Genomic DNA, 27423 nt, shown 5'->3' with positions numbered 1-27423 from the left:
AGGTGATGTGTTGAGACAGAAGTGGGAAGTGTCTTTGAAAGTGTTTCAATGTTAGCAGCGTGTGTAGCAGTCCTGTGTAGTGGGAGCTCCACTGAACTGCTTTTCTTTCAGAGTGACAGCATATGATGATTCAGGAATGACAATATCCCCGCATTTTGTGGTGCACTTCATAAGCATCAGAGAGCACAGCAGAAGGAGCTGCTTGTCTCACAAACAATGGAGGGAGGCAAGTAAATAGTGTAAGTCTGGTTAAAATAATTAACTGAAGATGGGCTGTCTAGCCAGGAGTGTGCCAAGCACCAGGTACTTGGAATAACAGTGTGCAGGGGTTTGCCATTCCACGTGCTGACGTTGTAAGATGTGAAAACATTTGAAATAAATGTAAGTGAAGTTAATTCAGAAGGACTGTGGCTGCTGGTCGAGTAATCCTTCCGTGTAAGGGAGATAAATTTGCAGGTTGATATCCTGCCCAGTTGATATGGTCTTGGAGGTATTGTGAGAAGTCGTCTCTCATTAGTGATAGTCATACTTTATGCTTACAGCAGATAGCTTGAATATCCGTGTGAACACAGAGCCGCAAACCAAAAGGTAGGAGAGAGACACTCCTAAATGCAGCCCTTCCTGTTCAAGGCAGGTAGCAAAGAGATGAGGAAGGGAGTGCAGCATCAGGGACTGGTGTATGGGCACACAGTACACTGGTTCTGAGCTGGCGAGGGGGCTCTGGAGCACCAGATGTACCAGGAGAGGCTGGGAGAGCTGGGTTTGTTCAGCCTTAGGATGGAATAGCTTAAAGGAGGCCTTCTTGCTTCTCCAGCTGTAAAGTGGGAGCAGTCAGATTTTTCTGCAACAGGATTTCCCAGAGATTTCCCAAAGATGGTCACACCTTATAGCAGAGCCCCAGGGAAGTTCTGGAATGTCCATAATTGAAAATACTGAAAGCTTCACTGAATGGGGCCCTGGGCAACCTGATCCAACTTCACAGTTGGACCCAACTTTGAAGTTGACCCTGATTTAAGTGAGTGTTTGGAACGGATGACCTCCAAAAGTCCCTTCAAACCTGAAATATTTCATGATGGATAAACTCTTGAAATTTACATTTACATGGTAGGTGTCAGGAGGTTGGGACATCCCTTTTTTCTATAGTAGCCAGCAACAGGACAAGGGGTGATGGGATGAAGCTGGAACACAAAAAGTTCCACTTAAACATAAGAAACAACTCTTTCCCTGTTCAGGTGAGGGAGCCCTGGCACAGGCTGCCCAGAGGGGTTGTGGAGGCTCCTTCCTTGGAGGGCTTCAAGACCCACCTGGACATGTTCCTATGCGACCTGATCTAGGTGACCCTGCTTCTGCAGAGGGGTTGGACTGGGTGATCTCTAAAGGTCCCTTCCAACCCTACCATTCTATGATTCTATGAAATGTTCAGAATTGTGGCTGGGTATGAGTATGTGCACTGAATGTATATAATGAAACAAATTCGTTGTCCACTTGTTTGATTTCTTTTGTTATTTAACCCACTGCATTTGATTACATTCCAATTTTCTTTTATCTTTGACACATACGGTTGGAATGGAGCTCTGTTTGTTGAAGCTGCTGCAACATGCATTCAGTCATGTCCTGGGATCCCATTAATGAGTCTACTGATGTGGTGATTAGCTATGTTTGAAAATAGTGGGTTTGTTTATTTAAACATGAGCTTCGATGCATGCACACAGTCATAGTATCTGCCATCTTTAGTCATCCAGTTGCTCAATAGCTGTCATAATAGATCAGTTTAGAAGAAATGAGATACAGAGATAGAGGAAATTGTGTTGAAGTTCACTATTAATAATTGAAATAGAGGTTCAGATGGTGTTAGGAACAGCTTTTCCTCTTGGAGGGCAGAGCAGCACTGGAGCAGGCTGCTCAATTCTCTATCCTCAGAGGTTCTCAAGGCTCAACTAGGCACCATCACTCAGATGATCTAGTGTTGGTGAGGGACCCACTTCAAGCAGGAGCTTGGACTACAGATCTCTTGAGGTCCCTTCCCAGTTATGCTTTTGTGATTCACTGAAATCTTCCATAAACAGTTTTGCTTTTACTCCCTTCTTCATTCACCTGCATTGTTGCAGAAGTGATGCCAGGCCGCATGAAGACAGTTAGATCTGCTCCAGTTTTTGTTTGTATCATATTCTTGCATCCTTTGCAGAAGATATCTGAAAACACTCACTTTCCTCAAGTAATTAGGACAAGAATATTTTAGCAAGCTGTCACTCGTTTAGGTTGGAGGAGATGCGATCAACTTTGGTGCGGCATTTGCTCTGGTTTTCAGCCTGGCCTGTAGCACTGGAAATCAGGGTTCAGCGTGTCATGTTTGGCAAGCAGAGCACGTCTGGACACTCAGTGGCAGGTGGGAAGAGCTGAGCTGCCTTTGGAGCAATGGATATCTTGCTCTTTCAAAAAAACCAGTTCTCTCAGCTGTGTGGTCTTGGCTGTTTGTCACCAATAATTAATGAAAGACCGGAGAAACAAAAGCACTTGTCTCCTCTTAAATTTCTGAAGTTAAAGAACTTGTCAACCTGGCTGCAAGCACTGAGTATTAACTTCAAATGTACTGCCTAAGAAGTTAATAATATGATTTTCTCCGATTTCATATTGAAAGTTAATAGAAGGATAGAAAAAGCAAGTTGTAGGAAGCGAGTGGCACTACTGCTGCTTTTACTACAGCTTCCTCCAGATAATGGCCCTTTTACAGCTCCTAATGCAGTGTTTTCCTTGTTTCTTTCATAAATGGAAAGGGCTTCTCAATGTGAAAAAAATTAAAAATTCTACAGGGCTTTGCAGTACTTGTGAGTCATTTAGATACAGTCAGTCAGTCTCTTTAAATCACGCCAAAGTGACAGCAAACCTGGATTTTAAGGAAACTTTACAATTCTAAAAAAGGAAAATACAGAGCAGATGTCCAAGCAGCTGAGGTCTGTTTCCTCAGTAAATGATGAGCAAAGAATTGGAAGAGAGAAAAAGTCTAAAAGAATATACATTTCTCCTTAATTCTGCCGATCAACTCCTATATTCTGGTTTCTCTTTACAACTGCAAACTTGCACTTGGATGGCAGTGAAGCACCAATGAAGTTGTTTCTGTCACACATTTCTGACAATGTGTGACAGTCCTGCATTCAATTTAAGCTGTTGGAATTTTAGTAGTCAACATTCTGACTGATCTGTTCAGGAATCATTATTCCAAGAAAGAGAAAAAGAAAGACTCCAACTCATCAGATCCAAGGAGGAGATAAGAATTAGAAAGGCATCTCTGGGAGTTTGCTGGAGTTCCTAGGTCTGTGTTGGAGAACTGCTGACCTTTCTCTGGAGACCTGGATGAGTTCCTCTGTGACCTACCCTAGATGTTCCTGCTCTGGCAGGGAGGTTGGACTAGATGATCTTTCGAGGTCCCTTCCAACCCTTCAGATTCTATGATTCTGCCCTGGCTTTCCTAACCAGTTCATGTGTGTTGCCACCCAGAATGGAGCCCATGAAGCGTGTGCTTTGTTGCAAGCCAGCCCATCAGAGCCTAATGCCAGTATGAGCGGCGTGGGATGTGCTCAGGAACTGCTGTGGATGAATTTCATACATGGATGCCCATTAATGCAATAAAAACACCACAAATATTGTTCTGTATAATTTATTTCATGAAGTTCACCTGTGACTAGGTGAAGCACCAAATTAGCAAAACAGAAGTGGCTGCTAATACTATTAATAACGATCGCAGCAGTCCGAAAGATAAATCCCTGTCCACTGCAGTGCCACTGCTGAATTTATAATACTTGGAATGGGGCTTTCTAACACTTGGAATTTTAAACACTACCCTCTGAACTGTGATTTGATGCAACTCAATGAAAACACTTAACAGCTTTTAAGATGCATTCACCTGGAACGGGAGGCTGTATTCCCCGCTGGTGGTGGACCAGTGTGTCACGTCTCTCCAGGATGTGGCAGTGTGATGGCTTCACAATGCCAAGACAGTTGGAAGTTTCAAATGAATGTGTGGTTAATTTCCATACTGTCATCATCCTTTCTCAAACCTTTAATTCACATGCCAGCTTTATCACCAGTAATAGTGGGAAAATGCTTGGCTGAAGGAAACGTGCACCTCGGCTTATGACGGGTGCTGTTGGGTGACTTCAGCACTTTGCAAATCATGTTGTCAGCCTTGTTTTTACGGTCTGAGCACTGAGAATGTGGGCAGCTGCTGTTGTGCTGGTGGGCTTATTCTTCCAGATTATAGTTCATCTTCTGCTTCTCTACCTTTATCTCACTTATTAACTCAATTTTCCGAGGTTGTATCATAACAGCAGCCAAACTGCACGTTTGTATGATTCTACTGCATAGTTGCTAATTTACACAATAAACATGCCTTTGAGGCTTCTCACTAGTTACAAATAAACCTGTGTTCATACCATAACCATGGTTAAAGTGGAGGGAGATCTGGTCACGCACTTACGAAAGTGTAAGCAGCCTTGTTAACAAACACTTTCAGCATGCAATCAACAACCACAAGTTTTCTTGGAACATGGAAATGGTATGTCATGAGGACCCTGTAGATGTGATCTGATAAATTAACTAAGACTGAACAGGTTCTTGGTTCAGCTTAAGTTATGTAGAAGAATTAACAAAAGCCATGTCCAGCTGCATAGCTTTTAAAAAAGAAGCGAGAAGGGGAGAAGAAAGGGTGATGATGAGGTAAGGAATGGTAGTCTCAATATGCCCAAACCCACATGTATGCTTCCTCTTGATTTTCAATAAGATGATGGTGATAAAGTAGGATGGATTCTACCAGATAGAGAGCAGGATTCAAAGAAAACTCACAAGTCAACACACAATCTCTGTTTTTCTTCCCTTTTCTCTGCTTTTAGAGGAGATCTTTAGTCTGTGAAGTCTCACAGGGATTATATAAAATGGAAAACATTTAGCTGTTATTAAGAAGGGTGTAAAAATGACTTGGAAGTGACATTGGTCACTTCTTTCACTTCCTTCAAAGTGACAGGGATGGGATGGAATGGAACTCCTTTCACCTAAAGGATCGTGTTGGCATACAAACGAGTGGGTGGAACTGACAACAAACAACTTTATAGCCACAATATTTTCCCGCTGATGTTTCCATGACCATAGTTTTGAAACAATTTTCCAGCAAGAGATGTGTGGCTGAAACTCAAACCTATTTTAAGATGGTACTTGATCCATTCACAAAAGAAGCTGTGCAGCACAACCCCTGCAAGGCTGAGGGACAGGGCACTACGTAAGGGAAGCCCCTTTCAACCCTTTGTGCCTGTGCATTTTGGCTGTCCCGTGTCATGCTTCCTCTGACAGACTCCAGTGAGTGGTTGCTGCTGCTGCTTAATGTTCCTGTTTCAGATTCCCCTTTGATAACAGTGACAGGCAGCAACGTGTTTGATAACCTGTTGGTATAACTAATTCCAGCTCAGCATATGGGGAACCCCACTTTGATAAACATTTATTCTTGGAGAACACAAGCAGAGTTGGCAGGCACCTACCTTCAAGTCAGTCTTTAAAACATAACATGAAAATCAAAGATTGGTGATAGGCAGGGGATTATTCCTGCATGGGTAATTCTTAAGCAAGATCCATTTGCCTATATACAGGTATGCTATCCTCACTATTAGTAGAGCTGAGAGACTGATGAAACTCACTTGAAGCAGGCATAATTGGACAAGCTCTTTTGACTCATCCTGTTCTATCTAGGCTGTTACCATTTAGCAATGCACCGACTTGCAGTAGATAAGGAAGGCTGCCATTCTTTCAAGCTTCAGATTCACATACAGATTTGTGTTTCACCCTGATGTATGTCCTTAACAAAATACACTGGAATGTCAGATCCACGAGGTGGAAACAGTACCTTCCCTCTTACACGTGTAAAACCTGAGAAGAGCGGTTAGCTTGCTTTGAGGTAGGTTGTCATCCCTTTGCTGGTATGGATTTTAGTTCAGCAAATCGAGTGTGAAGCCAGTAACCTTGGGATTCAGTCAGCAGAGTGGGGATGGGTGAGGGAGACTGAAGTACAACACTATAAAAGACATTTGCTTTCTGTTATAAATGTATCCTGTGTAGTCTCCACAAAGAGCTTGAAAGCAAGCTGAACCTTGCAGGTCTGACATCTCTGGGCATGTCCCTTAAGCTTGTAGCATGTGATAGTTTTGTCTAGCAGCAAGAATGAATGTAAGTGATGCAGGCAAACACTAAGTATGGCAAATCTCTGTAAACAGCATACTTGTTTCCTGCTCTCTTGTGGCACTCGCAGCCTTCCTTCCATGTGTTTCTGAGTCTCAGATTTGAGGATAAACATCTTTCCAGGCTGCACAAGTCAATGTGAGAGTTGGTATTGCCAGTTCCAGGGTCTCACCTGATGGACTCATCCTGGTGACTGACTGGCAAGGAGTCAACAGTGGAACAGCCACTCAGTTCTTGGCTACCCTCTGGGAGCATGTGAATCTTGCATGAAATTGTGACTTACTACTGACATGAGGAGAAATGTGGAAGGTGATGCTTGAGGTCTGGGTTAAGGGACAATACAGAACTGTTAGTGAGTGGGTCATGGCTAAAATATAAAGAACGTATTTGAGTTAAGGTGAATAAGAGAACACAAAGTGCAGGTGCTACTAGAGGCTTTTCATTGTTTATAGACAGTCTGAATGCTTCTGTTTAGTGCCAGCTTGTTAGAGGCTATGCCAACCCATGTGGCTCATGACTCTGAGTGTAATCTAAACAGTAAGATGTTCACAGGGAAGGCAGCTGCTGAGGAGTACCCAATGTGAAAGCCTGTGCCTGTTTGTTTGGTTTTAGACATCTGCTGTAACTCCCTGACACCGCTTTCTTTTGTGTTTTGATCTGCTTCTGTCTCACCAGGTACTGCAGATGTTGATGTCACAGTAAGGTCCCTGTGACCTGCAGCAGAGGTCCATGGTGAGCAAGGACCGTGACCTCCTAAACCAGTGAGGGTTATACTTTCGGTGCTTTTAACCAGAGAAGTTTGTTTCTGGGTAGCAGGCAGTGTTTCTGACTTGGTGAGGATAAAATACACTGTCTCAAATACCACCTCCTTGGTACAATGTACGTGCTGCCTTGCCAAGATATGTACTGCGATGGTGATGTTAACTGGTTTTGTTTTTTTCCTAGAGATACAGATATTGTCAGAGGTGCTAAAGAAAGAGATAATTCATGACATAGAAGAAATATTTCCTTTAGATAGATTCATCCTCTTGGAAGCCACACACTCCTACACAGGCTGTAGAGTAACTGTGGTGCTGGGTTGCCCAGCGGGCTCCAGGCACGAAGCACTCGCAGGGGTGCTGGTCCTGCAGGTCCTGTGAGCAGCCTCTCTTCTTCAGCACATACTTCAGCCTGTCTAGGAGCCCCAGGCCTGCTCAGGCAGTTCAAGTTAAGCACCTCGCTGTCCTAGTTCATTATGTTCTGTGCTTCAGGAGAGACTTGATGGCCACAGCAGCTCATAGTGTGGCAGACTTCACATGAAGTACAGCATTCTGCATTTCTTGCAACTCTCTACCTAATCAGGTGAAATCAAGTAAAAGCTGGTGCAGACCCCCTCCAAAAAAAATCTGGAACCGTGCCTGGTAGCTGGAGATTTAAGGAGTTTAGTTTGGAAACAGAGGCTGATCTGATCATCTACACAGAGAAAAGTTATTAAAGTGAAAAGAGCTTTTCATTTTATCTTTTAAATTCATAACACAGCAAGGAATGGATGCTAGAAAAATTAAATCAAGAATGCAGCAACCATGAAGGTGATTAATTTTTATGCCTTTCTAGAAGTCAGCCCTTGCTGAACCAGAAAGCCCTGGGTGGAGGAGGGGGCTGGGTACCTCCTGGGATGAAGCGCCTGCCCTGCCTGTGCACAGAGCAGGGCTGCATTGCAGTGGCTGTAAAACTGCAGACCTCTGACATGTGTCACTCTCTTTACTGTGGGGTTCAGACACCCAATAATCATGTTGGATGGAGCCAGGTGTTTTCCACACATGTCAAGAGCCATTTTGGGAAAATGGGGAACAGTTCATGGACCGGCCAGAGCTTCCCGGGCTCCACTGCGGATTGCATGAGGTCAGCGTGCAGGTGGGTGCTGCACAGCATGGCTGTGGCACTCCCTTTTGGTGGTTCTTGTTTTTCTGTGGAGTATCTGAATTGCTGAACAGCCTTCTGCCAGCACAGTCCTGCTGCCAGGTGGAGGTGATAGCACTGAACCTCTGCTTAGATGTTGTTTGAGCTCTGCCTGGCTTCACCTTCATTTAGTCACTGGGAAAATACAGCGTTACAGGGAGAAGAGTGCTGCCTCGTGTCTTCCAGAAGCATTGAGCCCCTCCATCCAGGCTTATCAAGGAGTCTGACTTGGAGGAAGCCTTTTAATGGGAAATTAATCATCTTTCCAGGGGATTTTCAAATAAGGTGGAGCAAACCCAAGTAACTTTTGGCATTTTTTTAGTTGAGAATATTTTGCTTGGGTGCCTAGCTACTTACTGACATTTTTTACACTCTGCTAAACGCTTCAATGTGGAAATTATATTTCTTGGTTTTCTGCAGCCTGTACTACAGATGCTGCATTATAAAACAGTTGATAGTTGTAGGGAAAAAGAGTCACCGGTGCAACAGAAATGCTGGAGTGCACTTGTTATCATTAAACAGGAACTTTTCCTCCTCACCAGGCAGACGAAGCAGAAATGCATCTTGTTCCTAGGAGGAGGATGGAGCCATGCACAGTGGCATTAAAATGAGACGCAGGTCCCTCACTAAAGGCCTCCCTGAGAGCCCCGGGATGTCTTTGCTTCAGTAACAGATATTGTGAAGAGGTCCCTTACTTTGGCTCCCAGTTCTGTTAAAATCATTGTACTATGCTCTGTGTTTACAAAATAAGGTTTCCACTCACTTTTAATTCTTAAAAGCAGAGGGAAAAAAACCCTGAGCTTGGCAAAGCCTTTTGAACTGCTGAATCAAGGACTGACTGCTTGCAAAGAGGGATTAAAACCTTTTAATCCTTTTGTGTAAAAGAATATGGTGTTTAATGTGGTAGGCATGCTGGCAAAAATTAATTTTCATGTTTTTTCAAGCACAGGATTTCAGGTCTGCCTTTGTTTCTTGGTCCTGCATATCTTACAGGTTCTTTACACCCTGCAATACACTTTATGAACTTTGAAGTTTTGAAGAAATTTGCAAATTAAAAAAATGCAGATTTGGGAGGAAAAGTAAGTTCCTAGGATGAGGCACAGCTGCTACGTACTGCCTCAGGCAGCATTGTGATGACTGATTTCAGAGCCCAGTACTGGCATGATTATTCCCTTGTCCCTTGTATGTATTCTGTGCAAGAGAGAGGAGGCGTGAATTCGGGTACTGGATTTTGTGTATGATTAAATGAATGTTCTATATGTATGCATTCGAAAGCCCTTAAGTGAATATTGTGTAAATGGTGATAATTGGAGGCAGTCTCCTTACAATCCTTTCTCAAACTAAATAAGGTCTAAGGCCAAAGGCCCAAATGTTTAATTGTATTAAACACAGAGGCTGCGAAATTTATTAACTCAGAAAGTGTATATTACCAAGTTAATTGGAAGTGCCTTTAAGCTATTACTAGGTGGAAATTTGACTTTAGGTTTCAATTTTAAATTAAAGCAAAGCAGAAACCCATTCTGTGAGGCTGCTGGAAGGTCTGCATTTAGAGCAGTGCTTCTCTGCTCTCCCTTGGTTTTTTTTCCACTCTGTATTATACTCAGCATTAATGCTGGAGAGCTTGATTCGAAGGCTAAACCCAACTGTATATAGGGGTCTGGCTTTTCCCCAAGATGTGTGACAAACTGAATGCACAGGCTGGGTGTGCTCAAGGGAAATGTAAAAGCAGAGCAGAGGAAATGAAGACGACCTGAGGTTCTAGGAGGATGATTGGTTGGTTTTTGGTTTTTTCCTGGGCTGTTTTTCTCCTTTGTTTTCAATCAGTATTCTTCAGCCATATGCAGGACTGCTTTGTGCCACTTGGCTTATTTTTCTTTTTCCTGGTTATGTGTTATTTCAGTTATTGGAAGCAACTGTAAGACTGGTGTCGTAGTAGAGAGGTTGATTTTCCCTCCTCCCCATCATCCTTTTCTGGCATACAAACTTTTAAAAGCCCATAGACAAAAATCAATCAAAGCAGAGGGATTAGCCAGAGTTAGGGATTCTCTTACTAAGATGTAAAGCAGTTCACATTGATAACCAGCCAGGCACTTTGAGAAAGACTTTGCAATTACAACCGCCTTGAAAAATAATGGAGAAAATTTGCCACCCTGTGTGCAAAATCTGTAGGCACCCTGCAGATGTGATATGAAGAGAAACCACCTCCCTATTGCATTAAAGTTTAAGTTGCCTGCCTGAAACTCTCTCCACTAACAATTTGACACCCTGAATGTTCAGTATCGCTGAGCGTCTTGCACAGCATCCTTGTGTGATGGTTGCCTGAGACAAGTCTGTTTTTCAGTATGGTGTCAGTTAATTTTAAGCATTGAAACTTATCAGTAATTTCTATGATTCATAAAGAGACAGAAATTTACTGATCTGCAATACCATTATGACAGGCTGTTACTGTAGTTTATTAATATCCAGTAATTGTGGCCTCAACACTTGAGTGAACTAATGGCTTTTAACTCGCAAACCCATAGAATAAGCGGGTTTATCTAAACAGCGACATTTAACAGCAAACGCCCAGTTTCTACTGGTGAAGGGTTGATTTGTGTGTAACTGTCCAGACACTGAGCAGAAATACATAGGACACATGAGGTTTTAAGATGGTTTTTTTAAGAAGGAATTGTAAGATATTAAATTTTGACTTAAAGTCCATTTAATGTTTTCTATCAGACTTAATAAGGATAAATCCTGTGTTAGCAAAAGGGAAAAGAGGGCTTGAAAATGCTGATCTGGATGTGAAGGTTCCCACTTGTGTGTCTACCGAGACATCTCAGGCCCCGTTCAGGGCGCTGCCTTTAGGCTGAGCTTACAGTAAGGAAAGAGCCTATTGGAAATTGTAAGCAGGACCCATTTGGTGATATGGTAAAGAAGTAGGGATCAAAGATGATAAGAGTTTCTAATCTGAAGTCATTACAAATGCTAATGGAATTATAGACATTTGACCTAACATATACTCTTGCATTCTCCTTTATCAAGCTTATTACAGATAAACAAAGTGCAGCGGGTCTCACCTGCTGAAATGAGCACTTTGCTGCTTAGTTCACTGTGTTTCCTGCTAGTGTTAATAAAAAGCTCATTCTCTGCCAGATGAATGCTTTTATTGTTTTTGTAATGTCATTTTTCTGCCGAAAGTTCCAGAGGTCATGGAACACGTTAAAAAATCTACTTCTTAAAATTTTGGATATTAATAATTCAGTTTATCTGATTTCATTTTGTACGAGCTCAAAAGGTATCTGTGAGTAACTTTATGGAAGTCAGGAGAGGAAGGTGAGGGGAAATGCACCTTGCTTTGAGGTAATATTTGTAGATTTGATTATCACGGGCAACCGCACTTGAAGCTGGAAAACTCAACCACTAAAATTGGATTGAAGTAGCAAAATCATTTGTCCTCGCTGCTGGGAATCTCTTAAGCATTAAACCCTAATAACATTAAGATGATAAAACAAGAGAGGAGGGTGTGCAGGTAACATTAAGTAACCTGTAATTCAGAGTGATCTGAGGAATGCATCGAATCTGGAATTCAGTGAACCCGTGATTGGGATGCAGTAAGTGTTTTGCAGAGTGGATGGGAGAAAGGGTTATGCTCTATTCACTGCATAAGAAGAAAATTGTGTAGATATCTGAATAGACAACACCCCACTGTATACATATGCAGTTCTTTAGTAAGTACTTTGCACCAAGCAGTAAAGGACAAAAGTTTCATTTCCAAACTGCTGTCATCTCAGTGAAATGAAACCGAAATGGGAGAAATAAGGAATGAATTAGCATTGTGGTCATTGAGTCCTGATGATGCTTTAGGAAGCTGTTGTTAAAGAAATGTTATTACAAAGCTCAAACAGACTCTTCCTACTCGTAAATAATACAAGAATCAAAAGTGCAGGTTTGGTATATTGTGTTTTGCCAGACAATATTTCTAATAGTCCCAAAGGGACAGGAACCAATGGTATTGGGTATATTGAAAGGAAAACATAAGGATATTAACCAGAAGGATAGCTGGAGAGCCCCTTGGATTGCCTCCTACCCTGCAGCAGATGCTTTGGAGAAAACTAGAGTAGGTTTCAGCAGAGTATCCTTCCAGCAGGCATCCATCCATGCACAAATACCATTCATCCACGTTTATAAAGGAAACGGAGAAATGTCCTTGCTGTATATATAAGAATGGGCCAACTCTGTCTTCTAGACCATTGTATGTACACTTCAAAGTCAGTCAGGAACATGAGAAAGTCTGTGTCGTTCTTGATCTCTTCCCAGTGTTACAACAACTGAAGCCACATCATCGTTTTTCACATATTGGTCCTGACGGCAGCCATGTGAGAACAGCAGGCGAGTTGGTTTTCAGTGGAAGTTGTACCTTGGCATATGTGACAGGGAAGGTTAAAAGCAGGGATTTAAACCTGACTTTCACAATTTCCAGGCTCAAGAACTATTGCCATTACGATCTTTTTGTGTTTGTGTCAGTAAGTTCTTTTAATTCATTTAGCCCAGACACCTAAATAAAGTCACTCCTGTGCACCTATTGTATGTGCTCATGTAGTTCATCTCAAACCATTTATTTTCCTCTTAACAAAAGAGACTATTTTTAATCTTCATTTAGCCCAAGTCATAAAAGCTTTCAGTTAAAAATACAAGCTCCCCCCTCCTACAACGCCTGTCTTGTGTTTGACTGCCCTTCTATTTAGAGCAGTGGGCACTTGTAGCATGAGGACAGAGATATATTTCTTTAAAATCTCTCTCAGCAGGTGAGTGTTCATAGAACACGTAATTGCAGACATGTGTTTAATAATTCATTTTTCTCTCAAGCCTCTGTGCAACCCTTTGGAAAAAGAGCATTCCCAAGAACAGGAGGAGCAGTGTGATTGCCAATTTCTGAATTAAGATTTTTGGATGAGGTGTATTTGATGTGGCTGCTAAATAAAGAAGCAGCATCGGGTTTCAATTTAATTTTCTCATTTATTTTAGGAAACCATCTAATGGTGGATCTTTGAAATAAACAAGTTAATATTTGAGTGTATGAAGCATGTATTACGTTTCAGCCACTTGAATTTTTTGGCTGTTACAAAATTACACAGAAGCATTTTTGTATGTGACTGTTGTGTACTTAACATGTAGCGAAATACAAGTATTACCTCTGCTAAATGTATGTGACCCTGCATCATTTTTCAAGGCTCTGACTAGTATTCAAGTCAGGTAATGCAGATCATATGTTACTTCTCAAAGGCCTTGGTTCACATGAAAGACACCTTGCCAAGTTAAAGGGAGGGGGATACACCTTTGTGCCTTGGAGGAAATCTGTCAAAAGACACTTTTCTCCCTGATTCCTTGGGTTCACTGAGAAGCTGCACAGCCTAAAAAACCACGTGTGACGAAGTGACTCTGAACTGCTCTGGTAAAGAAACAAAAACCTGAAAAAGAGAAATTAAATATTATAAGTCTGCTACAAATGTTTGGTAGGGCAAGTTTTAAAATTGCTGCTGAGATGGTAGAGAACTAAAGTGATTATATATATAAAATATAGACAAGAGACATGCGTGTGCCCAGAGGGGTTGTGGAGGCTCCTTCCTTGGAGGGCTTCAAGACCCACCTGGACATGTTCCTTATGCAACCTGGTCTAGGTGAACCTGCTTCTGCAGAGGGGTTGGACTAGATCTCTAAAGGTCCCTTCCAACCCTACCATTCTATGATTCTATGATCTCCATGGTTGATTGTTTCTCACTGTGAGTTGTAGACCAGAGATATCTGCCTTTGAGGGCTTCAGGTTACCTTCCCAAATGCATTGCATTGCATTTGCTTTTGCTGGGGAGAGGGAGACAACAACCTTACTGATTAGTGCATACCTGAAGTCCGCTTGTACTTCTCTCTCTGGCTTTCTTTACCTGTGTTCTGGTAGACCTCTTAAAATGTAAGTCAAGAGAGAATTTCTTCTGAAAGCAACACACACAGTGGCTCAGCCCAGGACCCTGCATCAGTTTGCTCCTGTTTTTCCCCAAAGTGTTGTGTGCCTAAATCTCTGCCAGCATCTCTTCCACACCATGAGGCCCTGCTCATGATTCGCTTTATAGAATTATCCAGGGATCTGTGTGTGCTCAGCAAGTGGCGTCTACAAAGCTATCAGCTGTGAAAGGAAAGTCCTTTATTTCTAAAATGCTGTGTTGTTTTGGTTTGTTTTTTAAAGTTTCTCAATGGAGAGATGTCAGCCCCCAGCCAAATAAGAAAACACACTATTTTTCAGTCTTCCTCCTCAGAACTGTGTTGTTCCCATAAGCTCTCTAGAATAATTGAGTTTTGAGCAGAGGCTAAACAGGGAAAAATTCAGCCAAGAAGGTGAAAGTTTTCCCGTTCTCCTGCCTGAAGCCTATGAGTGAATATAGATTATGATAGGAGTAATTTCTGCTCCTTGCACAGTGGGAACTTGGTTGTGAAGTGAGGAGCAATAATTATTTTAGACAGTGAAGACTGAGCATGCTCCAGGGATCTAGCACTGAGCAGAGAGGCAAGGGAGAGAGAGCCTGGAGTTGTTTGGACTTGGAGTTGTCAGATGACAAATACACCAGTCTGGAGTTGTTACTCCACGTGGTGGAGTAATTGAAAGGGGGTCTGATGGGCACCCAGCCATCCAGCACCTTTCCTTGCTGTCACCCAAGCCTTGCTCAGGAGGTTCTCTCTCAGACTGATATTTACAGATTTGTCTTTGGAATTTGATCACTCATATTTTCTTTTAAAAACTTTGACTAAAAAAAAACCTTCAGCCTTGCCTAGTCCTTATGCCTCCAGGGAAAAGATGGGATTTCATGCCAAAAGGCATTTCAGTTCCTTGTGCTTATTGGTAGCTTGTTTGAACAACCAACAGTTAATGTAAAAGGTGGCATGTCCATAATCTTCTGTGAATACTGGTCATTTTGAATTTAAAAAGAAAGGAAAGACAAGAACTAGGTTACTGATTAAATACTGTATTTTGGGTACATCCTTGTCTGTTCTGTTTGTGTTTCTAGGGCTAGCCTAAGAGCACAAATACTCAAAACAGGGTAAAAAAAAGACTGCTTGTACTGTCCCTCGCCTGACCTTATCCCTGGTGGTTACTGCTGCCCTTTGAAGGTAACTAGTGATGCGTCCCAGAGCAGCTTCCTTCAGGCAGTACAGCTGTAGAGATGTTGGTTGGAGGGAGAGGTGTGGAAATAGTCTAGTCCACTTCACATGCATTTTCCACAGAAACTAAGATTTTCATGGATGGTCCGTTGCACTCTGTTAGCTCTCACTGAGATAAGTTTTGGGTTTTGCTGTAACAGTTACCAGTCAGTATAAAAATGTGTGCCCAAGCCTGACTTATTTGTCCTGGGGCCAGGACTCTGGATTTTCAGTTTGCTTAATTAGTACTTCCATTTCAAAACTTCAGGGCATACAAATGTTTAAAATGGCTTTGTGGAATTACCCCTTCCCAGGCTGTGTGAGAGTTTGGTTTAGATATAGATATACTTTTGTGACTAGTCTCGATGGATTTAGATGGTTTCTAGAAATCAGTGTTGCTCAATTAAATGTGCAGGGGAAAAAGATTCATTACAGCAACGTAAATTCAAACTGAACAAGGTAGCTGGGTTTTTAGGTTTTACTGCAGGTGAACACTCCGTTTTCTTTTGTTCTGGTTTTTAATAGTATTGATTTTCTCTTTTTTAAGTGTACCAAAGTAAAGTAAGCCTTCAGTGTATGAGCTGGAGAGTAGGTGTACAGTGAGAGATATAATTGCACTGTATTCTTCAAGGACAAAAGTTTTTGGATTCTGCTGTATTTGTCATTTGAAAAATTTACACTATTTTACTGAGATCACAGAGTAAATAACAGAAAATCAAAAAGCCCAAATGAACTGCCAAAATGCAATAGAAGACATCAGCATAGCAAAACAGTCAATCACACTGCAATCACTAGCAGCCTGAACAGCAAATTAACATTTCACTGGGATAGATGAGAGGTGAATAAACAGAGATATATGTAAATATAAACTAAGTAGAAATAGACATGATTATAGATGAGTAAATATGTGAAATCAGCATCAGTTAAGCAAGCACACTTAATAATTGCTTGCTGTTCATGTCAGGACAATGTGCCGAAGACTGCAGGCAACAGCCATCATGTCTTAAAGGGTGTTTTCTGGCATTTGAGCTGTATTCTTTGTGCAGTCCTGGGACTCCCTTTGCCAAGGATGGCAAGTTCAGTACACCTGTGTGTGATGAATTTCTGTGGTCAGGTCTGTGATACTCCTTCACAGAAGCTTGCTGAGAACAGAGCCTGTGTATGCATTTCTGCATGGGCAGTGCTGACCTTGGTGAATCCACTGTCTGCAGAGGCTTTTTCAGAATGAAGCTGAGCAAGGAGCAGTAGTAGAGATCCAGACCTGCAGCTCAGTATCTCAGCTGTGACCTCCAGGTCACTTGGGTTCGTGGTTGATGTGTCCCGTGGTGCCTGTGGTCCAGGTGGGTGGTTGGTGGGCTCCTTAGCACACGACCACAGTTCCCACTGGCATCTGATGTTGCAGGTTTTGTGGGAGTCTGCTGTCCTGCTGCCTCACGAGTGACATGACACCAGTCCCTCTCTGCTAAGTGTGTCCTCAGATGATGTTTGCTTCTGCGTGTGGTGCCATCATTCATTCTGAAGCTGTAGTGGGTTGATGATGGCCAGCTGTCCACCCAGATATGGGCTGCAGGGAAATCACCCGCTCCACTATTGTGTATCTAGGTGCTCTTCATCCCCCTCTGACCTGGGTACTTGCAAGGCTGTTTCTCATGCTTTTTACCTCATTCCTCACCACCATGGTACGTTTTGCCCCTTCTTAAACCTATTACCACAGAGGCTCCACCATAACAAGCTTGGTTGTGCCCCACTGTGGGGCTGTTGTAGAATGGGCTGTGTCCAGCACAGGGAAGCCCTGACTGAGATCTCTGCACAGAGACCCTCCTGCAGCTCACCCCAATAGCCTATGTAGGCAGTGGTGGTGTGCATGTGAAGCAAGAAACATCCTGGCCCTTCATCAGTCTCCCTGGCCCAGTCCACACATGGAGGAGAACAGAGCTTGGGCTTTGCCAAAAGCAGCAATTGGAGTATGTCACTTGTTTGAGCGCCCTTGCACATTGAGTCATCCCGTTCCAGGCTGTAGGGATGGTGGGGGTCTGCAGGAGCAGTTAGCATGGGCTAAACTAGAAGGCAATGAAGGAGTTTCAACGAAGTCTTTGGAGATTGCTGTTTAAAGGTGAAGTTGCACTCCACAGCTTCAGGCGGCCGATGCCAGCTTGCAGCTGCTGAGGGAGGGATGTGATCTCCTAGTGCCCTCCAGCTTTGTCCGATCCTGCCCTGAACCAATGTTCTACTTATCCTGCTTGGAAAATAAATAAAAACGTTTTTCTGCCAGGCTAGAGGCCTGAATCTGTTCCACAGAGGCTGTGGTCACTCTGGAGAGCAGGGTTTGGGCACCAGTGTATGGGGGCAGGGAGGCGAGGGGAATGCAGCCTGCTCTCTTCAGTATAGCTTTAAGCTGCCTGACTGGTTCAGCTCTAACTTGCATCTGTACCTTCAGCATTTTACTCCCTTAGACATTAGGAAATTCACTTAAAGATTGTCTTCTTTTGGGGTTGCTGAATCCGTGTCCCTCCTAGATGGGGGAAACTCAGCCATCCATTCACCAGAAGCTTGGTGTTTAAAGGACCAGTGCTTACAGATTTCACCACCCTGTCCCTCAAGGACACTCGTAGACCTGTCCAGAACGTGAGGATAGAGGAGCCAGCTCCTTTGAGGACATTAGTTTGGTGCCTTGGGGTTGAACAGGTCCCTCCTCTCACTCTTATGTCTTTCTGCATCCCACCAGCTGTACCTGTCCCATGTTTTTCATTTTTTGCTGAGTCTTTCAGGCCTGAGTGTTGTTTTGGTTTCTTTGCTGACTTTCACCTTTAGTGATTACTTTCTTACCAAGCATAGGCCAACCTGTGCAGTTTTGTAGGTACTTACAGACTGTAAGATGTTTAGGCCAGTTTGCATCTAAAATGAAATTAAAGGTTGATGTTTTGTGTAATTAAAACTGTATCTGTTAATTTTGATGAGTGTCTTAACGGCTTTCAGGAAACCTAATGTCAGCTTGTGGTACATTTGGTAGGTCTGGTGTGTCAGCTGTTCTGTACTTAACAGTGCAATGACCATGTTATAAACCTGCAAAAACCCACTTATTAAAAACATAAACTGTAAAAAAATGGTTTCAAATTGTCATTTACCTGAATGAATGCCCAGGGGGCTGGGGGGAGCCCTCTATTGCCTTCATTTACAGGCAAGCCAGATGGACTTTATCCATTTCAGGAAAAAGGTACTCAAGCAGAAACTGCTCGTCACGTTGCAGTCTGCACTGAATTTGTGTGGCCAAGACCATTCAACCTGGATTTGTAGTAGGAGCACCTGTTATATTATAATTTAGATTAACACAACACATTCCTTGCATATCTGATGTTGTGTCCTCATGGGAATGGTTTGGTTATTTTTCCAGGCAAGCCAACATTTATGAAAGCTCCTGAAGATCAGATTGGGATTTCTGGAGGAGTGGCCTCTTTCGTGTGTCAGGCAACAGGAGAGCCCAAACCTCGAATCACATGGATGAAGAAGGGGAAGAAAGTCAGTTCTCAGCGATTTGAGGTAATTGCAAATAAAAATACTTTGGGAATCAATCCAATATTTGCAGGTCCCAATTACACAGCAGTCATCCCTGCAACCCAGGTATCTCTGCATAACTACAATACAGATTATGGAGCTTTCAAGTAAATTTCCATGCCTGCAGCAATGCAATCTGTAGAGCAAGCATTGTCCTTTGAGCATGATGCTGGAAGCACACACATAGTACAGCCTTCTTCATATGGGAGGCTGAAGTTTACACCGAAGCAGACAGCAGATAAGAGCTGGATCTAGCAGTATTTTTCTGTTTTCCCTGTGAAAGTTGCTAAGACACCTCCTTGGCTTGCTCTCCCCAGTGACATTCTAAATGTGGGGTGCCAAAATGCTATTGAAAGGTTTTCTAAGTGATGGCTACTGCCAGCCCTCCCAAGAATGTGCTTGGAAGGGGAATGATGAAGCCATCCTGAAGGATGAATTCACTTCCCTGTGAACTCAAGTCTGAGAGAAAGGAAGAGGGAAAAGCAGGTATCAGAAATGCCCCTGAATAAGGGGCCAATTTGGTTCATGTTTTAAATAGCAAATACATTTTCAGTGGCTTCCTCCACTTTCCTTTTTTGGAGTTGGGCTCTCTTCTCTAAACCTGCCCTTGGAAATGTGACCCTTCTGCCATTCTGCTGTCTTTCCTCTAATGCACTGTCTTTGATGTTTTTGCTTTTCTGACTGGAGCACAAGATGACTTTGCTGCCTAGAATGGATTGATTCAAGCCACCAGTTTTAATCATGATTTTGTATGTGAGCAGAAACCATTGATTCAAGTAATCAATTTTAATCTTGTTTTACATTGTTATTTTTCCCTAATAAAGGTTAAGTTTTGTTGTATTAGTAACCGTTTAAACATTCTGATTTGCCTGGACATGTTCCTATGCGACCTGATCTAGGTGAACCTGCTTCTGCAGGGAGGTTGGACTGGATGATCTCTAAAGGTCCCTTCCAACCCCTATGATTCTATGATTCTATAACCTTTATAGGGAATTTAGTGCTTGTTGTGGCTGACCAGAGGGCTATGCCATATTATATGCATTTATGTGAGCAGATTTGATACATAATTGAGGCATTTTTATTGTGGTTTTTTTTGCTGGATAACTATTAATTTTACCTCATTACTAAGCCAGTCTTTTTTGGAGGAAAATTGTAATTCCATTTAAATGAAAAAATATAATAAAGAATTCTGATGTACACGTGCAGAGTTATTACACTAAAGAGGTACCATCATTAGCGAGTGAACAGCATTTCTGCTCAGTGTTTGTCAGGTCCTTAGTAGTTGTTAGCTCCCTTTCTCTCACAGAGTGTTTGATAAAGGATGGTAAGGGTAAAAGAGCTTTCTGCTGTTCCATCTGTTAGCTTTTTGGTCATTATCACTAACTGAATTAACCTCTGTGGCTGACTTTAGTCCTGTTTTCAGATTTGGCCTTAGCCCTGTCCCATGTAAAGGTTCTAGGAAGTTTAACACATTGTCACAGTTTCATAGTAAGTTTAAAACTGAGTATTTAAAAATAAACAACTATAATTGTTTAAAATATACCATGGTGATTGTTCATACTTCCCTGCCTTGTCTGTTGCTCCTTGACCTCAAATTATGGGTTTTTGCAAGCTGTTGCTATTACTTAGAACAGCATGAGCAATAACAGATTTTCAATGGTCTTAGTTACCTTTTGATTTCTTCCTGTTTCTCCTGTCACTGTGGGGTCTTGTGGTGCATGTTATTTTTCTCCTTCCTTTTTTTGCTCATTTGCTCTTTGTGCTGTGAGAAACCCTTCTAAACAGGAGTAAAAGTTTTGCATGGGGGCAGTGCAGGTCCTAGGGAGACGTTGGTGTGGAATGAAGTATGGCTTAGTCTCTTCATCTCCCCCTGCAGCTCCCAAGTGACAGGAGGGGGACTTGTGCCTTTCCCTCATGCTGTCACCATCTGCAGTTCAGTTAATATTTCCAGCTTTTACTGTGCTCAGTAATAGGAGAAGGATGAGTTTGGCATTAACAGTGGCCCGAGGCTGTGCCTTAACAGCCTTGCTGTTAAGGAATAGCATATAGTGATCCAGCTGCAAAATAACGAATACCTCTTTCTTCCATGTAGAAGTTAGAGTAATGCATGTTACAGCTTAGCAGGATGGATGGAAAGGCAATGATTTATTAAGGACTTAATTTATTATGCTGGGGAAGGAATTGTAATTACATCATTGTTGATTATGCTAGAGTTGCAAAGTACCCGATAGTGAAGGACATTAAAAACCTTCACTTTCTGCTGGAGTTGGCATGTGCTGTAGGTGCTCAAGGTTTTATTCTACTTTTGTTACTGTTTTCCTGGTAATCCCACAGAGTATGTCATTCTGCTCTTCCATCAAGGTGAAAGTTGGCACTAAATTGCTATCACTGTGATTAGTAAAACCATTAGTGCAAATATGGCTCAGATGTTTTAAATCATCAGATCCACATCTTTATTACCAGGCTGGTAATTTGTCAACCTTAATTGATTCATAAAGAACCTCATTGGATCTTCATTTGCTCTGGCCTCCTCAGAGGGCAAATATGTTCTTGACTCTTGAAATTTTTACACTTCTGGACTTGACTAATTGCGTAGTGTTTTATAGCTTACAGGCTTTGTTTGGGGGTTTGTTTTTTAACCCCTGGATTGTTCAGGTTTGTTGCTGAAGATACCAGTAAAGAAGTGCTTTCTTTTCGTTGTTAAAGGTTATTGAGTTTGATGATGGCTCAGGATCGGTTCTGCGGATACAGCCCCTGCGTGTTCATCGAGATGAAGCTATCTATGAGTGCACAGCAACCAATAGTGTTGGGGAGATAAACACGAGTGCCAAATTAACAGTGTTGGAAGGTAAGTGGGAGACATGAGTGACAATTGCATAGTGTTAGAAAGTAAATGGGAAGAGCTTTTATGCCTCAGGCGGCGGAAAACATGGCTTTGGCTTTGATAGCTCCGTGTTGGTGTGGTATTTCAAGGAGAACATGGTGATACTCTTGGTTTGGAAAAGTGCTATTCCTGAGTCATTTGCTATAATTTCCTCTCTGTGCTAGAAGCTAATATTTTTTCAGACAATCATGAAAAGATTGCAGATTGTGAACTTCCTTTAAAACAGTTGTATTGTCTGAGGTCTGTCGTTTCTAATGTGGAAGGCTGTAACTAGAGAGACGTTTGTTGACTTCTCCCATCTGTCTATTTTGATATAACACCTATCTTCAGAGTATCTAAGAATTGTATCTGACAGTCAGAAACTTAATCCATGTTACTGTACCTTCTGGATTAAATTGGCCCAGTTCTTGAATAGATTTTCAGGTTACTCTTCAGATTTTTAGTCTGATTTGGTATTTAGCTGCACTGTAGTCACAACTTGTTACTTTGATTCTTCTGTTAAAGAATAGATGTTGGTCTTTGTCTGCTGTATGAGCGGGTTTTGTTTTGCTCCCTGCGTTGTTTCTTCTGAATGGAGTGTTTTGTGAGAGAACAATGTATTAGATATAAAGGTCCTGTGATCAGTTGATGATCTTTTTTATAAGATTGACAAAATTATTGTCTGCTTTTCAGGAAATGTGTGTTTTTTTCCAGCATACCAATGTGCTGTAGTTATTTGTTTATATATAGGATTCTGTATATGTACCAAGATGTTACAAATCAGGGGCATTTGGCTGAATTTTTTAACTCACATTTACGAAGACAAGCAGGAAAAGACTGAGGCACATGGCTTGGTGTATATGGATTGATGTAGAAACTTTTGAGTAAGGAAAAAAGTAAACAGGGAAGCGTTTCTTGTGTGATTTTTGAACCAGTGGAGTCTGGTTATCCCAATGGTGAGTGTGCCAACCATACATGAGAAGTTACCTATTGTCCCTTGTTCTCCTCCCCATTTATACCATAGAGGTAGTCATGTTTTCCTCTCTACTGTGTGACAGAGAATACATTAAGCAACTGTCATGTGCTCAGACCCTGTGGTGATGGGAATCACAGAAATCATTCAATACTTGATGTGATGGTGTGTCCTGTTTCTGGAGGTGGGGCATCTTAAAGGATCAGCTTGCCCTCCAGTACTGTTGTCAGGAACAGGGTAACAAGGTGCTATGGACTAGAAAATTATTTGGGGAACAGAAACAGATCTTTTTTGTTAGTTCTCGCCTGTGCAGCGGTGTATGTGAGTGCAGAAGGCTCAGTGGAGCTCTTTCAGCAGTTTACGTGCAGATCTGCATTTAAATGGTTCTTGCAGCAGGATTTTTGCAATACTGGATACTTGAATACCCAACTGTTCCAAGCACATTCCCGTTTCCTTTGGTTGCTTTATGTATCTTACAATATGTATGCACATGCACACACACTCTATTAATTTATTTGCTCTGTGTTAAATGTTCAAAGGCCCACAGAGACATGCATTGCAGAAAGGAGCACAACAGTATTTCTCAGCTCCCTGGTGCTCCTGCTGATTTCCTGATGAGGTGAAACTTGCAGACCACCACATAAATAGGGAACGTTAAGAAACACCAGGGACATAAGAAAAGACATGCATGCATGCAATTTAAGAGCCACAGAAGCAAAAGTCACTACCAGTCAGGCACAGAGCCTGCTTTTCTGTTTGGAAACTTCCTTTAATCAGCAGTAATGCTAGTTTAAGGTGATCCCACAAGGTCAACAATGCAGGCTGGAGGGACTGTGTTTTCGCCTCTAACTGAAGAGCATCAACCCCTTGCTGGGCACCCTCATAATGGGCAAAATTAAGAAACGTTTGCCTTCAGGCATACAGAGTTGTGAGCTTGGTTACAGAAGGTGAAGAGCTGCATCTGCTTCTGACAGTGGCTTAACTGAATAAGAAAACAAGTCCTATTATGATATATCTGTATTTAAGAATCAAACATTCTATATTTCTCTTCTCTGAGACTTTCTGTGGACAGGTCTGTGTTATTTTTTCAGTCGTGCTGTCTTATCGTTGTGTTGTGTGCCTTAGATGATGCTGTTTCTGCATTTTGGGAGAGTGATTATTTTTAATTATTGTTATTACTGTTCCCTTCCTTGTGTGTTGGTGAAGTGGATACTTCAACTCGTTGCCCTAGTTGTGTGCAGTCTCAGTGTCCTCCAAAAAATAGCTCTAAGTGCCTCACCTCTATTGTTACGCCACCACTTTCCTAACATGGGTTTTGTAGAGGTATTTGAAAGTGACACATTTCACATGGAACCCTTGATACCCTCAAGACTGTCAACTAGGATTGGATTATATGTCTGCTTCTGGGGTTAAAATAATTTCTGTAATTGCTCTCAGGTGGCAGTTTGAATGATGCAGACATTCTGCACTTCCTTACAAGAATTTGACTAATGCATTGGTCCCTGGTGCATGACAAAGCTCTCTCACAGGCATCCTCATGGTTACATGCTGCTAAATACACAGCACATACCGATTTTTACATTAAAAATCCTTTATAACAATGAGTTTTAATGTTTCTTCACAATTTGCTCTTTAGAACATAGGCCTTCACGTTAAGTGCAGGAGTCACAGTGAGGGTTTCGTAGACTGTTGTTCGATGTCTTTGTAGCTGACTAATCTGGAGCTTTATTTTATTTAGATTTCTGTGATGTTTTACAGATCAGAGGCAGATAATCCTTTCTAATTGCCAACTTATTCCATCCTGAATATTAAGTGAGAAGCATGAGTCCAGTCTCCTGGAGGAATGAGGAATTCTCACAGAAGTGAATCTCTTTTAAGACTTCACTTCCCTGCTACCCTTTCATTCTCTGCTCCCGTGTCTCTCATTTTTCCCTTCTAACTGCAAATCCTGTTGTGACCAAACTACGCATACTTAGTGTAACTGGAAATTATTTCTCCTGTTGATAGTAGGAGAAATAGACACGCATATACCTTCTCTTCTCATTTCTCCTGGGTAGCTGATAAGCTGAATTATGTATGAGTCACATTGAACATTTCTATCTTTTTTTTTTCCAATTATGACCTGAAGCAGCACAGAAGTGTGTTCCTGCCTGCCTGGCAGAGGAGGAAAGCAGTGCCAGGAGGGGAGGGCTAGAATCAATAAGCTGACACACATTCGCAAAGAAAAGCCTTGGAGACAGTCAGTGGCACTAACAAATTAATAAATATATTATTCAGCGGTAATGTTGAGAATTACAGAGCTTTTAAAATAGGGAGATTATATGAAATGTGACTAGGAAAGATGCCAGCGTGGAAGAATGTGGCAGCAGGCTGATTGCAGGCGTGTTTGCGTGGTGTCCCGCCACAAGCCTCTGCGTACGTTCAGCATTGCAGCTGCATTAGGAAATACGATGATAACAGTGTTTGTCTCTAGTTGCCGGCACACCAAGGTATGCCTTCAGTCTGTGGTTCCTAGCAGTCTCCACCCAATACAGGGAAAAGCAGTGCAAAAGAAAACATCTTCAAGGGGCAGGAAGGAGTGTATTGATTCTTCAGGAGAGGAAGGAGGCTCAAATGGAAAGTATATTATCAATCCCTTCTCCCACCACCTTGCAACCCAGACACTCAGTTTCAGGTTTTCATTTCCAGAATTGGGCAGCTATGTAATTGTAACTTACCCATTAATACTCTGTAAGCAGTCTCTTTGTCACTCCTCTCTAACCCAGAGCATACAGTCATATCCAAGTGACACAATATACTCAGTTTCGTTTCCCTTTGTTTTTAAGTAGGTTAAATGAAAATACCATCTCCAGTTTCCATTTCCAGCACAGATCTATGCAAATCCCCCATGCCCCTCTCCCAGACTCCTAATCATGCAGTGTGTAGTTATCTGCCCGGAGAGCACTACCAGGCTCTGTGGGAGAGCAGCTCCTGCTGAAGAGTACAGACGGAGGAGCTGGGAAAGGGTTGTTTGCACACTGGGTTTCAGCCTCAAGGTAACCTGACGAGTTAAGTTTTGCTGGTTGGCTTTGTGTGGGAGAAGATTTGATGTGTTTCAGTGGAGACCCAGAAAGTTGTCAAGTACAGCAGTTGTCCTGGGGTGGGAAGCACCTTCACCTTATCATAATTTGCTGTTTACTGAACTGTGTCATGAGCTTAATTTCTTTCACCATCTGCCACCTTCATTCAAGTTTCTGGGGTTACCCTCTTTGAAATGCTGTAAATGATAAACATTTGACTCTTACAGATTATTCCCGAGGAGAGGGAGATCTTAGAAGGCCTGAAACAATGTGCCCTTTTTGTAAACACTCTTTTAAACGGGATTTTTTTTGTTGTCATTAGAATGAATAGTAAACAGAAGTTAGCTATGTTTAATCCTTGTTTATGTTTGGTTAGTTACAAAAGGATCTGTTGGATCATCGTACTTTGGCTCATGTTTGTCTTCATTGCTTTGCATCTCTTTGCCAAGAATAATTTCTAGCAATGTGTTTTAAAATTGAAACAATTATAGAAGGGAAATTGAATCCATTTGCATGCACTCATTCTGATTGTGCAAATGAATTAAGGCTCCCTGTACCCTGCTGTTCCTGGGACTGGTAGTATTCTCTTCATGCCTGTGGCCAGGAGAGGACAGGTCTTTCCTCTACATGTTTCATGTTTGCTAACAGTTCCAGCTTCCTTGGTTTCTCTCCCTGCTGTGATGAAAAAAACTGCTGATGTGTTTGCTTTATGTTGGATCATGGCACATCCCATGCTCGTTAAAAACAGAAGTGTTCAGCCAGTTGCTCATGATGGTCCTGCTCCTATTCTTTGCTCTCTACACACGCAATCCAAATAGTGCTTTCTTTCTGTATGAGGCAGGCAGTTAGTGGACCTCTAACTACCAAATTAGGGCTACCAAGATGATTAGGGAACTGGAACATCTTCCTTATGAGGAAAAGTTGCAGGACCTGGGCCTGTTTAGCCTGGAGAAGTCTGAGAGGGACCTTACTGACATTTATAAATACTGAAAATACCTTAGAAATACCTAAAGGGTGGATGGGATGAGTCTTTTTTCTGTAGCGCCTAGTGACAGAACAAGGAGCAACAAGCACAAGCTGGAACACAGAAAGTTACAATTAAACATAAGGAAAAGCTTCTTTCCTGTGAGGGTGAGGGAGCCCTGGCACAGGCTGCCCAGGGAGGGTGTGGAGTCTCTGTTCTCTGGAGGTTTTCAAAACCTGCCTGGACACGTTCCTGTGTGGCCTGATTGAGGTGAACCTGCTTTAGCAGGGGTTTGGACTTGGATGATCTCTAGAGAGATCATCGCCCCCACCATTCAGTGATTCTGTGAACTGTTGCATTACCAAGAGCCATTTCTTTTTCATTGTACATACTTTTTTTTCACAGTGAGCCTCCATGTGCTTCACTACTTAGGGAACTGCATTAAAATACAGTGATGCACAGAGAGATGAAGAAGCCTGAGTGTATTTGCCTTACATTGGATCACGGTATGTCCAGCACTTGTTAAGAAAGGAAGCATTCAGCCAGTTAGTCAGGAACGGTCTCATTGAGGAGTTCAGATTGTCACCTAGAAAATCATGTGTCTGAGCTCACGTGGACCTGTGTTATTAAGGTGTAAACAGTGTTCACAAGGAAACTTGTGCTGCTGGACCCAAGGTCACCTAGT

The 27423-nt window shown here is 42.2% G+C and overlaps 1 protein-coding gene across 3 annotated transcripts in view; it reads left to right on the top strand.

Annotated features, from left to right (window-relative positions):
* PTPRF (protein tyrosine phosphatase receptor type F) overlaps window positions 1–27423 on the top strand; it is a 390398-nt gene that overhangs the window by 173636 nt on the left and 189339 nt on the right. For all 3 annotated transcript variants that reach the window (XM_062004246.1, XM_062004247.1, XM_062004245.1), the window contains exons 4-5: window positions 18719–18864; window positions 21586–21727. In XM_062004246.1, coding sequence (XP_061860230.1) covers window positions 18719–18864; window positions 21586–21727 — 288 coding nt within the window. The remainder of the gene's footprint in view (window positions 1–18718; window positions 18865–21585; window positions 21728–27423) is intronic.

Source organism: Colius striatus, chromosome 10 (genome assembly GCF_028858725.1).
Source record: "Colius striatus isolate bColStr4 chromosome 10, bColStr4.1.hap1, whole genome shotgun sequence".
NCBI lineage: Eukaryota > Metazoa > Chordata > Aves > Coliiformes > Coliidae > Colius > Colius striatus.
The sequence above is the reverse complement of the archived record's forward strand: the minus strand, read 5'-3'. Positions and strand labels throughout refer to the sequence as shown.